The sequence below is a fragment of the Aulostomus chinensis genome, chromosome 2 (assembly GCF_037954235.1).
Source record: "Aulostomus chinensis isolate RoL2024-O1b breed Wild chromosome 2, RoL_Achi_v1.0, whole genome shotgun sequence".
NCBI lineage: Eukaryota > Metazoa > Chordata > Actinopteri > Syngnathiformes > Aulostomidae > Aulostomus > Aulostomus chinensis.
Window position 1 is genome coordinate 14,529,565 of NC_141321.1, and position 16,626 is coordinate 14,546,190.

The following is a 16,626-nucleotide window of genomic DNA, read 5'->3' on the forward strand; positions in this document are numbered from 1 at the left end:
TTAAAGGGCCAGCTCTCAGCTCTGCTCTCAGCTCTGCTCTCACTCTAGCACAGATCAAAGACAGAGCAGTGGGGGAGGGGTTCTTAAAGGGCCAGCTCTCAGCTCTGCTCTCCACTCTAGCACAGATCAAAGATAGAGCAGTGGGGGAGGGGTTCTTAAAGGGCCAGCTCTCAGCTCTGCTCTCACTCTAGCACAGATCAAAGACAGAGCAGTGGGGGAGGGGTTCTTAAAGGGCCAGCTCTCAGCTCTGCTCTCTCTCTAGCACAGATCAAAGATAGAGCAGTGGGGGAGGGGTTCTTAAAGGGACAGCTCTCAGCTCTGCTCTCCACTCTAGCACAGATCAAAGACAGAGCAGTGGGGGAGGGGTTCTTAAAGGGCCAGCTCTCAGCTCTGCTCTCTCTCTAGCACAGATCAAAGACAGAGCAGTGGGGGAGGGGTTCTTAAAGGGACAGCTCTCAGCTCTCAGCTCTGCTCTCTCTCTAGCACAGATCAAAGACAGAGCAGTGGGGGAGGGGTTCTTAAAGGGACAGCTCTCAGCTCTGCTCTCTCTCTCTGATCAGACTCAGGCTTCTATCTCCTAAACTACAAGGCCCAGGGATTTGACAATTACACCTTTGGATTGGGGCGGCGTTTGGCACCTGGTCGCAGGCCGTGCAGAGGCTCAGGCCCTAACAACGCTGCTTGCAGCTTTAATTTGGCTTCAACTTTGAAACAATGTGTTTAAAGTGATAAATTATTCACGTACAAACAACTGTATCGCTAACACCCTTTACTTAGTATGCTAACTGTAAACTGTTGTGGCTAACCTAGCTTAAAATGGAGGGTTTTTCAAGTAAAACTCACGAGACCAATAAGTCAAAATTATAATGAATTTAAGAGAGAAAAAAAAACATTTACGTCTTACTTTGGAAATCATGTAGATTTAGGCTATGATTGTAGTAGTCAGTGAGTAGAAAACAATCTTATTACCCTGTATTTTTTAAATAAGGTAATTATACTTGTTAATCATCCATTCAATACATGGTAAAAATAGCTTGCACTTTATCCTTAAAAAATGTCCCTTATATGTCTCCGTAATTATTAGGGCCTGAGCCTGAAGGTACTTCAGGCGAAGACCCTATTATGTTTGCAGAGCAACACATTAGCAGCACTAAAAACACTAAAAACACCCACTCAACAGTGTCCCAGCCCCCCCCCCCCCCCCCCCCCCAACACCCATGAGGCAGCTCGGCCAGAGGGACCGGAGCCGGTTTTCTAATTTCACCCCTGAACATGCATGAAATTCGCCACACTTGTCCGCAAAACCTTTTAGTCAATTTTTATATGGAAATTATTGTTCATAGGCTGGGCTGCACGGTGGTGCAGTGGTTCGCACTGTGGCCTCAAAGCAAGAAGGTTCCGGGTTAGAGTCCCAGCTCGGGCACAGGATCTTTCTGTGTGAGTCTCCATGTTCTCCCTGTTCCTGTGTGGGTTCTCTCTGGTACTCCAGCTTCCTCCCACAGTCCAAAGACATCAAGAGAGGACGAGGCTGATTGATACTCTACATTGACTGTAGGTGTGACTGTGAGTGTGAATGGTTGTCTGTCTCTATGTGTTGGCCCTGTGATGGACTGGTGACCTGTCCAGGGTGAACCCTGCCTCTTGCCTGTAGATGCTGGGATAGGCTCCACCCCCCCCCCCCCCCCACGACCCTTAATAGAAAGCAATAAGCAGAAGATGATGAATGAATGAATGTTAATAGGCTAACAAGAATCCTATACAAATAGTATCATGTTCCTTTGAATTTCATATATGTGGCACTCAGAAATAATATAAGTAATGTGTATTGTTTGCATCAAAGTTGTATAATTATTTTAGACGATTAGGATATTTTACATTTGAGGACATATAGTATTCTTTTAGAAAACATCTAGCAATGGAAAATTTCATATAATTTAATTACAATTCTTAAACAAAACATACATATGTAATGGATATAATTTTAGTTCTGTGACATAGTAAAAATATGTAGGTAATTACTAAATAACATATATGGACTATATAAGGAAAGCATATCTTACAATTAAGTTTTTCATAGGTAACATATATAAAGTTACATAAAACATATTTAATTTTTATAAGTATGTTGTATGAAAACAATGCAAAAGTAGCCACTTTAATGAGTAAATCATGAGTGAATCATAAAAGCCTTACACATATAAAATATAAATATTTAACATGCAGGCATTGAATAATTTTATAAGGTTTTTGTATTTCTTTTCTGTATGGGAAGCTTCAGGCAGAAATGCAATGACAACCCTTGCTGAAATGGAGTTAAGTCAAAAGCACAGCATTTGTCTAAGAAAGGTAATGGAGTGAAAGTCACAAGTGTCTAAAGAAATAAATAGTAAATAATTGAAAATTGGATCCAAGTACAATAATACTGTAAATTGACTTTGTTATTCACCTCCACTGACTACTTTCATATTGCCTGTGGGATGCATGATATTGGATCATTTGTAAATGTGCTGATATTTTACAACGGATTTACAGCTGGATGATTTTCATAAATGCTGATATTATCTGTAAAAAAAACAAGTTTATGCGACATTCCCACTTTGTAAAAACCAAAAGATTTTAAACAAGGTTTTTATTTCCAGAACTTTTGGAAAAAAACAAACAAACAAACCATATATTTACCACTTCTTCTGGTGGTGAGCAAAGAAGACGACGGATACCAAAATATCCCAAAACTGTCAATATATACCTTAAAAAAAAAAAAAAAAAAAAAAAAAGATATGCCAGTAATGTGGCACATTCCTCCAAGATATATTGCAATGGAGTTTTAAATCTGTATTGTCCTCTTCAAACACAAACGGTATGTAATTTGAAGAAAAATCTAAAGCTGTCGTGTCTAAACCACACTTGATTAAACCTGAATCAGGTTTTTCTTTTTCTTTTGTTTTTTTGTCATGTTCAGTTTATTCCCCAGTGGCTAAAAGACTTAAATGAGTCATGGAAAATAGAGAGGTGGAAACATCATTAGATGATGGTTTGCATTTAAAATCAAATTGACGTTAAAACATCCACGTTTCTCTCTGAAAATATGGCTTGAAACAGTTACATGACTTGATTTTTTTGCAGGATTGTTATACTCACCAAGATCTCACAGCTATCTCACTGAAATAACATCATATCTCACACTGACCTACCTAATTGGGGTTCCTTGCCTTAGGTGATGTTGTTCAATCATTTACTCTGACAATCTGGCATGTGCTTGGGGCCCGCAGGCGCGGTCTGTATACTCTTGGATTTGCTGTCACATGTAACAGTTGAATGCACTGAAGCTCTCTGCTAATCAAGGCGAATCCATGGAAGCTTTCTGCTATTTGCCACAGCGACTTGCTGACGCACATTTGTATCATTATTACCATGTCGAATCCACCAACCTGGGAACTTGACACAAGACTGGGAGGGAACAATGTTGTCCTGCCGAGGGAGAAGAGGGGAGGATGGCAGAGAGATGGACACACCCTTGGTCAGTCTATTCAGTTTTCCTGAGCTCTCTGTGAAGCCGCTGGCGTGTTCCTGGAGGTGTGTGGCCCGTCCACCACTGTCCCTCTGCAGAGTGCTGTGGGTGTACACCTCAGCACCTATAAGGATGAGGGGTGGAAAGGAGCAGGGGTAAATGTTGAAGGAACGGCTGTGTTGATTCACACAACCGTGGCTGTATAGCAGCTCCAACACACCCCAGAGGGAGCAGTATTAAATGTGTCTCACATAAGGCAGCCAGGGAGTGAACATATCGTGTCTTGGAGGCATTTTGCAGAGTGAGCTAATGGAAAGTTGTCAGTGCCAGAAATATTTTAAGATCAGGCTCAATAAAGAGGCTAAACTACTTCTGTTTCAGTTCCATTATTCAAAATATTTTACCATTAAACAGAGCCATTCACTTCCTCCCACCTTGCATGCGATTCATTTTGCTGTAAGTGTTCAAAGCAAAACAAGGACATGAAAAGTTAACAAACTCAAAACATATATGCATTAGAGCTGGGTCAAAAAACTACTGATTCAAACCCATTGATCCATACAAAGCAACATTCATCTTCCCATTCCAAGTCAACATCAATATTGAAAATTCTGATATCAACTTGTGTCCACTTTGAAATAATTTTACATTAAGAAAATAGCAGTTAATTAGTTGATTCTTTACTGGACAGATTTTGGGCGCAATACTTCGCATAATATGATATTAAAAGTGCTCTTATAAATTCTCTGCACATTTCAGTCAATTCATCAGTTGATGTCATTTAAACTTGATGTGATATGGAATAGCATTGTGATCGAATCAAATCATAAACCACAACGTTGAAAGTGAATTAAATTGTGAGATCCTTGCCAACACCCAACCCCAATATGGATGCAGAATTCCTACAAGTGTTCCAGGATCCTCACAGCCTTTGAGGAGCATGAATATCTCCCTGCAAATGATCAGGACCACGCCACTGTATTGTAAACATAATCTATCATCTTAATGAGACTGACACAGTTCTCCGTCTTCCCCTCTGTTCTTGCAGCAGATAATTAAATATTAACGAGGAAAATGGTTGCTCTAACACGGCGCTCTACTCATGTTTATCTGTCATCGCTGTCTGGACTGCAGCAAGTTGAAAACTCCTTTCTGCCAAAATACAAACTTGTCTCGACATCAGCAGCGAGATGTTTTCAGAACACTTCTCAGTTCACCTTTCATCAACCATCTGACTTAACATTTGGCACCGTTTATAGCAGGTTCGAGACAGCAAGTGCCCAGATTCATCTGATTCAGTTTCACCCCACTCACAGATTCTTGCCAGTGTGTTTAATAGGTCAGGATGTTTTCATAACCCACTCTAACTTCTACTGACACACTTTAAATGCAGCAGCATGAAGGACAGAACATGAATTAGGCTAATTGAATTGGCTTTACTTGAATCACCCCAGAGAAGAGAACCTGGCTTGCCATCAAATAATGCAAGTGCATAAGATGAATGTTACCTTTGGGCTACATGACAGTGTCAGAAAGAACTTTCATTTGATGTTGATGATCAAAACTATTAGAGAATGCATTTAATACATGAAAAGGTGAAACATCGGGTTGCAATTATGGCGTTTCATGTATTTGTCCTTACCTGGTCGTCTCCTCGGATCTCCTTGTTTTCCTCCAGCCTGTCTCTTGTTCCCAAATACTGCCTTGAACATTCTGCCTGTGAAAGATTCAACAAATGTTGTAATGGAATTAGGAACATTGTTTCCCCTCACTTTTATTTCTACTGCTGACAAACCAGATACAAATGGAGACTGTTTAAACGATCACGAAAATCAAGTCATTTCTTCACAGTGCATAGATAAAGAGGACATAAAAAATGCTGAAGATCTCATTGTTACCTGTTTTAAGACTTCGTGTTTAATGTCTTCATGTAAATCCACTGATGGAGGACACCTCGCTCTCCCGGAGTGCTGCTCCTCCTCTGTCAACTCACAGACTGATAGAAGAATCGGCAGTGCACATGCGTATTGGCTTTATGTCCCAAATTTGACGTTTTAATATTTTATGACTGCATTTGCTCTTTTAACTTACAGTGTGGGTTGTTTTCGATTTGATCTACCTCATTTACATCACTCTGCCACGGCAAAACCACCCCCATCTTACTAAAAATAACAATAATAAAAATACTAACTGGGATATCATGATATATCCAAATGAACTGTGTTCCCTTTTACACTGAGGCATATCATATATTCAGATTCCAGCATCAAGCTGAATGCAGATACATAGGAGCCCACATTGTTTTAAGTGTCATTTTTGAAACGTTAGAAATACCTCACCGCACCGAAACCATGTGGGAAATAAATACAAGTGACAAATTTTTCAGAAGCTGTACATTGCCAAAGTATCCATAATCAAGTGAGCATAAACTCTCACCTTTAAAAACGACCAACAGAAGACATTAGGAGTAGGAACGTCTCTCCTCTTTGTCCTCAGGGGGCAGCAATGAGCCGTAACACCGGAAACCTATATATCCTGGAAGCTAACGCTAAACCAGCCTTTCATCGGAACCTGCGGGGATGGACGGTCCGCTTCCCGGTGACCTCATGGTCTTCTTTACCAACGCGACCTGCTGTGAGTTAGCTTTGCATTAAAATACACGCCATTGAGTAGAAAGTAACTGAAGTTGGGGTAATCTTTTTTTTTTCTCTATTTTGAGTTTGCTAACATTATCTTTGACACGAGTACAAAACACGTGTTGATTTGCTAGCTAGTCAGACGGAGATATCTGCTCTTTCGCCCAAATTATGACTTAACGAAATACATTTGCGTTGGTAAATGTAAGACCACGCTTCTGAGGACCTAGTGGTTGATAAATGAGGTTTCGACTCCCGTTAATCACACTTCTACCAGTTGTAGCGTAACTATCAAATGCTAACAAGAGACTTATAGCTAAATGCTACACTGCCATTCCATCCCATGAGCGCCTTTTTTGGCGTGTCTCTGCAGTAACACAGCTGTAATGGAAGTCCTAAATTGTGGCACTGTTACATTTAGTGTTTCGAGCAGGGGTAATGAACATTTGGTTTCAGTAGAGGGGCTGCGACTCCAGGACAGGACGGGCTTAGGTGCTTTACGCTGGCACACATGCATTTAAACTGATGTTACACGTTTAAACTGCCGCTATATATGATCAATAAAGATTTAAGAATAATGCTAGCAAATGAATTGGCAGTTTAATTATTGTAATTACCTCCCTTAACCAGAAGTTAGGCGATTTAAAGTAGCTGCTGCTTCTAGTTACTTGATGAGCCTGTAGAACAATTCTAGTAGTTAAATATGGAAACTTTTATTTCATTTTTATTTAATGAGATTGCATTTCCTTTGCAATTAAATTGATACATGACCTTTTTCCTTGCTGTCCTCCCCCCAGATGGTTGTGTGACATGTGATGGACACCAGCCAGATGTTGGATAACTGAGTGCATCAGTCAGCTGAACATCCCAGACAACTGTCCTGCAGCAGGACGTCTGATTCCGCCATTCTGCAACAAATCCTTCAGAAATGTATGTTTAGCTTTATCGTATAGTGTTTGCCTTTCGTATACAACGTGCATCTTTGACAGCCTGTGCTCCCTGTTGTGAGAGTTCCCAGGTTTTAATAAATCAGATGCAATAATAAATGTCCCCGCGCTTTCTGCGCGCCTTTTACATGGCGTCACGGATTGAAGAGGGGACGATAATTGGTCTGGGTAAAAGCGATGTAGACTTCCCGGTGAGCTTCCATAACCACTTACAATTGAGCTTAAGTTTACATGTCACGTTCTGTTTTTTTTCCCCAGCCTGAACTTTGGAGGAAAGGCCTTCCAGCAGGTGTTCAAACACGTGTGTGTCGGCAGTGGTTTACCAGGTCGGTGACGGTCAAAACCTTTGCTGTCTGTTGGGCTGCATCCACTGATAGACCTGAAGCAGGTGCCACTGGCTTCTCGGTTTGCATAGAGATGCTAAACTGAACTTTCCTCGCGCTTCCTGACTGCTACATTATATAGCAGCACAGATTGAATTGAGGAATACATTTAAGTTGCATGACATGGCTGTAATATGTAATGTTTGAATGTGGTATCAGTTTTACCAGCTTGGTGTCAACTGTGTTTGCGCCCACTGGTCTTGTAGTCAGCACATTTGATTGAATCACTCGTTGCAAATGATAAGAGCATTGGCAGGCAGCCTTTAGAATTTTTTTGCTTCATGGACTTCTTGATGTAAGAGCATCACACTGTGTTGCAGGATGACTATTTTGGGGGTGGGGGGTTCTGTATTTGATTTAATGTTACATTTTCTTGTAGGCCATGAAGCACCTGATGGAGAACGGATCAAGTTCTATGGGTCAGTAACTATTTGACAGCTGCTGTTTGTTGAAAATACACCCAGGCAGCATGAGTGTGTGCAGTAAAATGTGTCCTTTGGGAAAATAAAATGCAACTTCAGAGACTGCTGACTATTTGGGTCATTTCAAATGCACTTTTCCATCTGGTAACAGTTCACTGCTGTGAAAACGGGACTCTGAATAATAAAGCAAAGAGGAGCGGCTGCGTGGCTACTATTGTGTACTTGTACTCAAATCGAACTTGAAATGGGTTGGCATTAAAACATTTATTGCATAAAGTCAATACAAACAAGTTAAAATTACATAAATTTCAATACTACAATTAATTCTGACCACTTAATGGAGGAAATCTTAATCCAAATTAGCAGATGTCAAAAAAGAGTTGTCATTTTAAGTGTAGAGCAGTCTTGGTGCACATTTCTAGCAGGAACTTCAACCTGTGATCACATGATCATGTAAGAACTGAACTGCACAAAGCGCTTTTTATCCTGCAAGTTTTCCGGAGGAAGCGCTTTACTCTTGGAACATCACTAGTTGAATGGGTGAAGGGTGCAGTTTAATTTTTATCTTGATGCGAATTTAAACCTCCAACCCCGTAGATCAGGACAAAATTAATTCAACACTAAAAGTACATCAGGATCAATGCAGCTGTGGCACCCCTGACAACAGAACTATCAAATTGTGGGTTTTCCCCCCTCTCCAGGTGTGCCAGAGATGTGACACAAACACACACCTGCCTCAGGGAGACACGGTTCACTTAGATTTGTTCCCCAATGTCATGTATTCTAGTCTCTTGAAAAGTAAACAGATGCAACAACCTCACCCTCAAAAAGAAAAGTAACCTTTGCTTGACACCATCCACTGTGTTTGGAGGCCTGACCTAAGGAAATCAGGAATGAACTCTGGTTACAACCAGGAAGTGCTGACGCTGTAGCCTTACTCGTCAGTCTTCTCCTCTCCTTGGTAATGGCGATACTCTGGCTTCAGCTCCCAGGTGTTCTTGTGTGTTCCCTTCACATTGTAGACGCCTATGTCCCGCAAGATTTCCTTCAAGTAACTCTGAAAACAAGAGGAGCAGTAAAATGTAAATGTACTGCTATATCTTGAAGAGGGGTACTTCATAACATAGACCACCCCAACATTAGCGGAACAGCCCCAGCATCTTGTCAAGTCTTACCACAGGCTGTTTGGTGATGTCCACCAGGTCTTTGATGTTGTAGTATTGATGCTTTTCAAAAGCAGAAAACAACATGTCCAGTACTTGCTGTTTGTCAACTCTTGCTCTCTTGCCCTCCTCCTTCTTCTTCCTCTCATACTCAAGCTGTGATACAGACAAAGATCAAATATCACTGGTTTTCAATCTTGGCATCAGTTACGTGTTTCTCACTGGTTCCCATGCATTGACATACTGCATAGAAATGAAGGAACTGTGGGTATTGTAAAACAGGCGATCATCAACCAAATGGTACTGGAACATGGTCTGTACTGAGTGGGCTAGAGCAGGAAACTTAACGTCCACGGGAAATTAGTCATGAATGTAAGGCAGGATGTACTGGGTACATTTAGCACAATCATGAACACAGACAGCAGCTCGAAAATATAAAAGACCAGTTAGAAATTCATAGCTTACGTTGTACGCGTGGTTAGCCACAGGCTTGTAGTTGCTGGTGACAGCTTTTGACAACTGTTGTGAGAGTCTGACAGGCTTGGAGGACTCTTCAATCTGTAACCTGTTAAGACGATAAGAAGGATCTGACTGCCGAAATACTGAACTGTACATATACCGTAAATTCTGGACTATAAGCCGCGACTTTTTTCCGACGCTTCATGCCCTGCGGCTTCTGCTCCGGTGTGTCTTATACGAGGATTTTACCTTCACCCTGGGGTGTGGCGGGCAGTGGGCAGTAATTCCCTTTTGTTCCTGATGGTAGCTCCAGGTACCGTACTTAGGGAAATTCCTAGCCAAATGTTATGGTAATTTCTCTAAGTACAGTACTTGGAGCGTCCAGTCCACGCCGCGGTGCAGTGTAAAAAGAGCATCACACGATATTTTCAGTCATTTGTACTCACCCTCAAGATGGAGAGCAGAAGAAGGAATGCTTATGATGCAGCTTTCAAGTTAAAGGCAATCAATCTGGCGGTTAAAGATGGAAATAGAGCTGCAGCACGTAAGTTTGGCATAAACGAATCGATGGTGAGACGCTGGAGGCGGCAACATGATGAACTGACCCAATGCAAAAAGACGACAAAAGCTTTCAGAGGTCATAATAGCAGATGGCCCGGACTTGAAAACGCTCTGGAAGACTGGGTCAAAACGCGAGAACGGGCGGCCGAGGTGTTTCCGCCGTGCACCGCGGCTTACTTACCGGTGCGGCTTATACGTGTACAAAGTTGACTTTTTCCCTAAAATAAGCATCTGCGGCTTACATAACGGTGCACTCTATCGTCCGGAATTTACGGTACAATACAGGTTGTATCGATGTATTTCAGTACTTCAGTTATTTGGCAGTATAAACTCCACATTTTTTCAAATCTTTTCCACATTAAAACAGACCAATTCCTGCAGTCCTAGAAACATTGATGTTTAAAATTTTAAACCCGTTCACCTTTTCAGCTTCATGTAGCTCTCACTGACTGCAGGTCTGCACTCGGCTCGCTGCACTACGACTCCCTCCAAGGCTATTTTATCTGGAAAACAAAGTTAATCGCAATGTAATGTGCATGCCATGTACACAGAAAGGTGAGTGACTGCATTCATCTGAGAGATAATGGGTGGAAGCAAACATGTTTTGTGGACAAAATGGAAAATATATTCACAATCACATCCATCCCCATTGTGCATGTCCGGTCTAGCCAGGGTCTTTCACAGCAGGAAAGCACAAAAATTGAACCCACAATCTGCCATTATTTCTGCATTCTTCATCATTTAATCAGTTGAAACACTTGACATTCTGTTCACGTGCTCCTGGTCCCGCAAATGCAAGAGAAGATAAGGACAGCCCCCCCGATCATTATATTTACTGACAACTTTAACCAAAGCTCCTCAAAAAAAAAAAAAAAAAAATCAACCTCCAAACCGTTGACGGCCCTTTAAGCAACAACTGAAGTCACCGTCTGTCCTGCAAGTCCATAACACTATGCTGAAAGTTACAATGTTCCAGCCACTGCAGGAGTTCAAGCAGAACAATCACCACCTGTGTGTCCCTGAAGTAGTGGATTAGTTTATTTGATGAATACTTTAAAGAGATCGGTAATGTTTTAAATGTCACTTCTGTATAATGCGCAAGTAAGTATGGGATGTATTATGAAAACCTGAATGCTTCAGTTTTACGGGACTTATATGAGACCAGAGTCGGGTCTTGATATGGACATTTGCATATCACCTGACGACAAAACGGACTCCATTCCAGAGCTTGTGCTGGACCATGAAATGTAACATAATGGGTGATGGATCCCTACACACACACACACACACACACACACATATACATATATATATATATATACACACACACATATATATATACATACATACATATGTGCATTTCAACTAATTTCTCTGAAATCCATTTAAATTGAATACATTAGTGTATATTTTTGTTTCAACTTATTAAAAAGGTGCTCTTTGGTTTAAAACAACCTCAGGATGTAACCTTAACCATAATGCCAATGAAAACAATGAAAGATTTGAGACAAACGAGCTCTGCTATTGGAATCAGTTTGGAACTGGAAAAATATATATTGGAATTTGGAAAAAACTGGATCTGTGCATCCCTAAAGTATGCCACCAAAACCTAGAAATATACTCACAAATCACAGCGATCTGCTGACGCCAATAGCCCACCCTAACATTATATGAATGAATACAAAGTCCATGTGTGTTTTTATTGTCTATTGCAAGGTCTCCAAAGGGGGGGCCTTGGCTGTTTCAGGGGAGGCTCAGTGTATAAAGGCATAAAGAATAATAATAATTGAAGGACATCGAGCAGAACAGCCTGCATGTATTTGATTTAGTTAAAGATATTTGAGTAGACAGCAGTTTGGGGGAATTTGACTATTTTCATTCTTTCTGAGAGCCAGAAAGCAATACACGATTTAGAACAGACCATTTTCATGTGTGTGGTATATTCTGAAGTTATGTCAAACAGCAATATTAGGGCCTAACGTGCCCCTGCCCTGTGACCACATAGATACTGTACAGCCCAATTTCCAAAATTCTTCTGTTTCTATGAAATGCAGAGGGATTTACATGAGTTTGGGACTAAAGCACAGTCCATTCGTGAATTAGCAAATTAGCCAGCAGCCACTTCTGTTAATAGTCCAACTTTACACCTGCGAGGTTGTCCATCACCAGACACATGAAAGCGACCCAGCGGCTATACTGGGATTTTGGCTGTCTGCATGTACGACCGTCACTCTGACGTTGGAAGCAGCAGTGGACAGAAAGATGTTCTTCACCTGACTGACCCCAGTAGAACCATGAATGTAGGCAGGTGGCTACCAGCGACAGTCTTCTGTGGAAACTCCACAAATCCAAGACATCCCCGTCCTAAGTTGACAAACTCATCAACTGATTGCAAACACCCTGAGTCACCTCCATCCTCAAGTCAAGATGGAGTGCATTGAAGCTGGGCATTGATATGTCACACTTGAAGAGACAAGAGGTCATGGTGCTGTATCCAGGCAAAGTTGGTCTTGCGAGATGCCTTAATTGTTACTTTTCGGTCTCCATACAAGTATGTTCCAAAGCATCTATGTTAGTAAACACGATTATATGAAAATTTGAATTGCATAGATAAGTAGCCCTAATTCCCAGTGATATGACTAAATCACTCGCTGGCGAAATGGTGAACTCACCTGGACCAGCCCCTGCCCCCGAACCTGAGCTGCCGCTGTCAGATCTCTCTTCTGACTGGCCTACAGGAAGGGAGGGAGGGATGGTAAAATAAAAATATAGGGAACGGAAGACGGAAGGAAGGGGGGGGGGGGGGTCGAACAAATCAGAACCACACCCAGGGTTTAGTTGCACACAAAATCATTCTACCTCATAGAGAGGGTCAGTATATTCTGTCAAAGTTCGGCACACCAGCACACACACGTAGGCAAAGCAAGCATGCCCTCGCAACAAGCCAGCACAGGTACACATCCATGACAGGGCTGCACACACAGGAGTACTATGACTTTTTAAAGGTAGGTATACTGTGGATTTTTGTCCCTCTAGATTACTAAAATTGAGAAAATTCAATGCATTTTTTTCCACTCACTATTTGCCTTATAATCTTTCGAATTTTGGACTTTGTGATGCACTGATAGTTTTAGCAGCTGCCTTCTTGGACAGGTGTGTGTGCATGCGCAGGCACACACACACACACACACACTGTCCCAGCAAATGCGTAGTAGCACACAAGCTTACCTCCACCCATCGGAGCAAAACACACACATTCCCTTCAGAGGGCAGACAAGGCTGGTGAAACTCAAACCAAAGAAAACCCATGCAGTGATTATATCAACTCCAAATGCGGTGATGATTTGAGTTGATATTGAACAACTCCCAAACTGCTGATGTGATTGGCAAGAGGACTGAAAAGATCAAACCATGAATGACTGACCGCACACACACAAACACACACACACACACACACACCCGTGTCTCTCGCATGTAGAAACAGAAGCCCAGATCAAACTGGTGAGGTTGGCGACAGGACAACTCTCTCCTGTTTCCCTGTGAGAGTTCAACTATCCACTATGCGCATCTCTTATACACACACTTGAGTCTGAGGACAACCTCACACTCAAGGAGAAAGCTGCTGAGAGCAGAGCAGGCACAATAAAGACTGAATAAAGACAGCAAGCTGCACACATGAGCGCCTCCACCAACTGATTACACACAACTTACCTGGGCACTGTGGTGCAAACAGTTGGTTCACATCACGGAAGACGAATCAAGATCATTTCTGTGCACTGTGCCTCATTTCATAGCCGATAAGGAATCAACACTTTGGGTATCGTCCAGCTGGGCTTAAAATGTTTTTGTTTTTTTTTAAACCCAGAAGCTCACCTGATGAATTTTCAGTGAAGACCGCCAACGCCTGGCCTCCAACTGTCTGCATAGTGAATGGGTGCTCTCGAGGCGCACACACTGTCTTGTCTTCTATTCCCTCAATCACGGTCAACTCCTCATTTAATGTGAAAGACACCTGGAAAGGCAAGTTTAAATGTGCACATTTCAAACTTTGGAAGTTGCCTCCCTAAGCCTGTCTTTAAAAAGTGATGAGTGGAGCGAAACCATGTCAAGACATCCAAACAAAGCAAGTACAAATACTACCCCAAATACTGCACTGTATATACTGTCTACATGCAAATGTGGCAGATTAAGAAAAAAATCACTTACCTCAGCTTTTCCTTGGTTCCCTTTCCTTTAAAGTTGAAAATGATGAACAACATTAAAATGAATGTATTTACAAGAACTGTGTGGAATACAAACATCTATGCACCCGTTGGAAAAACAATCTGAAAGTTTTATGGTTAACACCTCCTTTCTATTACAGTATCTTTTCAAAAGAACCCCAATCTTATGCATGACATACCAACACAGACAAAGTAAATTAACTTGACAGACTGGTTGATAGGTAACTGTTTCACATACTTGCAGATTCTGAGTTTCCCCACCTCGCCCCTGCCTGTTGCTTTTGCCCATTGTTGAGAGAGATATTTGGGTACCTGGAAGAAGAGGCATGTGTAGAAGGACATTCTTCTTCTAACCTACCCTAATCACTGTTAAATAGGTATGTGCATTTTGTCACAATATGACATCAATATTCCAACCCCTATTATCAATATAGTATGACACATGCAGGCAATGGCAGCTTCAGTATATTTCCATGTGTAAATGTTGAGTGACACAACAACTTATATGCACTGTCAGTATGATGTTATAGCAGTTACATGTAGTGTAAACAGTAACAGTGTACAACTGTGCAGATATCGTTTAAATCAACAGGAAAAGAAGATGTTAATGGTATATGTATATATCATGTGAGGTACATATATTTAGACTATGCAGGTGGTGCAAAACATGCTGTGTTTTCGGCTTAATTATCACATTTCCATTAACTGAAATAAAATTAAGACAATTTAACAAAATTTTCCTTTGCAGTCACTACAAAATTGCAACCGGAAACTGAGTCCGAACTTAAGAGAGACGAAAAAAGAACTTTTAACTTCGCTAGCTAGCCCGCTAACAAGCAGCGGGAGATGCTCGGCTAGAGCAGCTGCTCCGTAGCCTCGTTTCAATTAATAAATGAATGAATCCACGATAGATAACAAATGTACAAACCTTTACAAGCCATACGCCTGTATTCAGCTTGGCACCAGTTAAATCCACTTCTCCTTTCTCTGACATGGCAGCTAAGAATTTTGTTTTAGATAGCTTATCGATACGACTTCCACACGCGTGCGTAGTACAATGATAGACTAATGTACGGCGGCCCGGAAGGTCCAAACATTTGCCGTTTGTTTATTCGGATGTAATTTCTCTTTGTTGAAAGGCAAATTTATACAGCCGTCCTCAAAATTATTCATACCTTTGCTAATTCTTGTGATTTTTTTCATTTAGTGATCAAATAAATGCATGTTTTCAAATTTGTGTCTCAGCTTTATGAGACCAACAATTGAAAGAATGACAACAATATAAAATGAAAGAAAAAAAATATTTCTGGGGTATTTTATTAACGGAGTCCAAAAAAATGCCATGTTCAAAATGATTCATACCCTAGTCCATCGTCTTTATTTAACAGTCAATGGCATAGCCTATATTCTTTATGACTGCTTTCAGACGATTCTTGTACGTGTCCACAAGCTTCTTGCATGTCTCCTGTGGGATGTTGGCCCCCTCTTCCTTGGCGAATGCCTCAAGCTGGGTCAGGTTGGTTGGTTTCCTCGCCATCACTCTGGTCTTCAAGTGATTCCACAAATTCTCAATGGGATTGAGGTCAGGACTTTGACTTGGCCATTCCAGGACATTGATGTTATTGTCCTTGAACCATTTCTTCACTACCTTGGCAGTGTGTTTAGGATCATTGTCTTGCTGGTACATCCACTTTTGGCCAAGCTGGAGTTTCACAGCAGATTCCTTGACATGTTCATCAAGTATCCTGATGTAATCCTCCTTTTTCATGGTACCTTGGACCTTGACGAGAGTCCCTGTGCCACTGGAAGAGAAACATCCCCATAGCATTGTGCCTCCACCACCATACTTGACAGTGGGCACAGTGTTCTTTGGTCTATAGGCTTCTCCTTTCTTCCTCCAGACATATTGAGTATCCATGTGGCCCAATAACTCCAGCTTTGTCTCATCAGACCACAGGATGGTTGACCAAAAGCTGGGCTCTTGCTTCAGATGACCTCTACAAAAGGCCAGGCGAGCTACCAGATGTTTTTTCCTGAGCAGCAGCATCTTCCAAGGTTTACGTCCATGGAGACCTCCTCTGTGCAAAACTCGCTCAATGGTGGACCGTGACACCTTTGTCCCTGTCTGCTCAAGTGTTTGAATTGGGGCCTTGGTTGTGGTCCGTGGGTTGGTGTTGATCTCTCAGCAGATTTTCCTGGCAAGTTTGGGGGACACCTTATGCTTTTGGCCACGCCCACTGAGGTTTTTGACAGAGTTGAACCTCTTGTGCTTGTTGATGATGCTCTTGACGGTTGAGACAGGGACACCATACTGCTTGGAAATG

The 16,626-nt window shown here is 41.7% G+C and overlaps 2 protein-coding genes, 1 long non-coding RNA gene and 2 other non-coding genes across 6 annotated transcripts in view; 3 read left to right on the top strand and 2 right to left on the bottom strand.

The window, feature by feature from the left end:
- The window catches only part of LOC147269175 (protein TANC1-like), a 46,570-nt gene extending 40,262 nt beyond the window's left edge, over positions 1-6,308 (bottom strand). Inside the window, exons 1-4 of the mRNA XM_086180581.1 lie at positions 5,945-6,308; positions 5,407-5,504; positions 5,151-5,225; positions 3,429-3,632 (exon numbers count right to left, since the gene is read on the bottom strand). Of these exons, the coding sequence (XP_086036707.1) occupies positions 3,429-3,632; positions 5,151-5,220 (274 nt within the window). The 5' untranslated portion in view covers positions 5,221-5,225; positions 5,407-5,504; positions 5,945-6,308. The remainder of the gene's footprint in view (positions 1-3,428; positions 3,633-5,150; positions 5,226-5,406; positions 5,505-5,944) is intronic.
- LOC147269176 (uncharacterized) lies at positions 6,025-8,084 on the top strand. The gene is made up of 4 exons (XR_015109474.1): positions 6,025-6,142; positions 6,942-7,074; positions 7,350-7,417; positions 7,854-8,084. It is a non-coding gene; the product is annotated as an uncharacterized LOC147269176 (long non-coding RNA).
- LOC147269177 (small nucleolar RNA SNORA31) lies at positions 7,119-7,252 on the top strand. Its single transcript, XR_015111697.1, has one exon. It is a non-coding gene; the product is annotated as a small nucleolar RNA SNORA31 (small nucleolar RNA).
- LOC147269178 (small nucleolar RNA SNORA31) lies at positions 7,453-7,585 on the top strand. The gene has a single exon (XR_015111696.1). It is a non-coding gene; the product is annotated as a small nucleolar RNA SNORA31 (small nucleolar RNA).
- Positions 8,085-8,139: 55 nt separating the features above from the next.
- On the bottom strand, positions 8,140-15,390 carry gtf2f2a (general transcription factor IIF, polypeptide 2a). 2 transcript variants are annotated; one of them, XM_086180647.1, is made up of 9 exons: positions 15,231-15,390; positions 14,541-14,614; positions 14,286-14,310; positions 13,953-14,091; positions 12,752-12,811; positions 10,501-10,582; positions 9,525-9,624; positions 9,072-9,215; positions 8,140-8,953 (listed from the first exon to the last, which is right to left on the bottom strand). In XM_086180647.1, exons 1-9 carry the CDS (start codon positions 15,294-15,296, stop codon positions 8,831-8,833), a joined length of 813 nt encoding a protein of 270 aa, XP_086036773.1. In that variant the 5' UTR covers positions 15,297-15,390; the 3' UTR covers positions 8,140-8,830. The 2 variants fall into 2 exon arrangements, with proteins under 2 accessions (XP_086036773.1, XP_086036781.1); XM_086180655.1 differs by lacking the exon at positions 12,752-12,811 and having other exon boundaries at positions 15,231-15,389.
- Positions 15,391-16,626: the final 1,236 nt, after the last annotated feature.

Excerpts from the sequence above, each read along its gene's own strand:
- gtf2f2a (XM_086180647.1), bottom strand. The coding sequence starts at position 15,296 with ATGTCAGAGAAAGGAGAAGTGGATTTAACTGGTGCCAAGCTGAATACA. Across the intron at positions 14,092-14,285 it reads GGAACCAAGGAAAAGCTGAG|GTGTCTTTCACATTAAATGA; the intron begins GTAAGTGATTTT and ends TTGCCTTTCCAG. Across the intron at positions 9,625-10,500 it reads AGCTACATGAAGCTGAAAAG|GTTACAGATTGAAGAGTCCT; the intron begins GTGAACGGGTTT and ends TCGTCTTAACAG.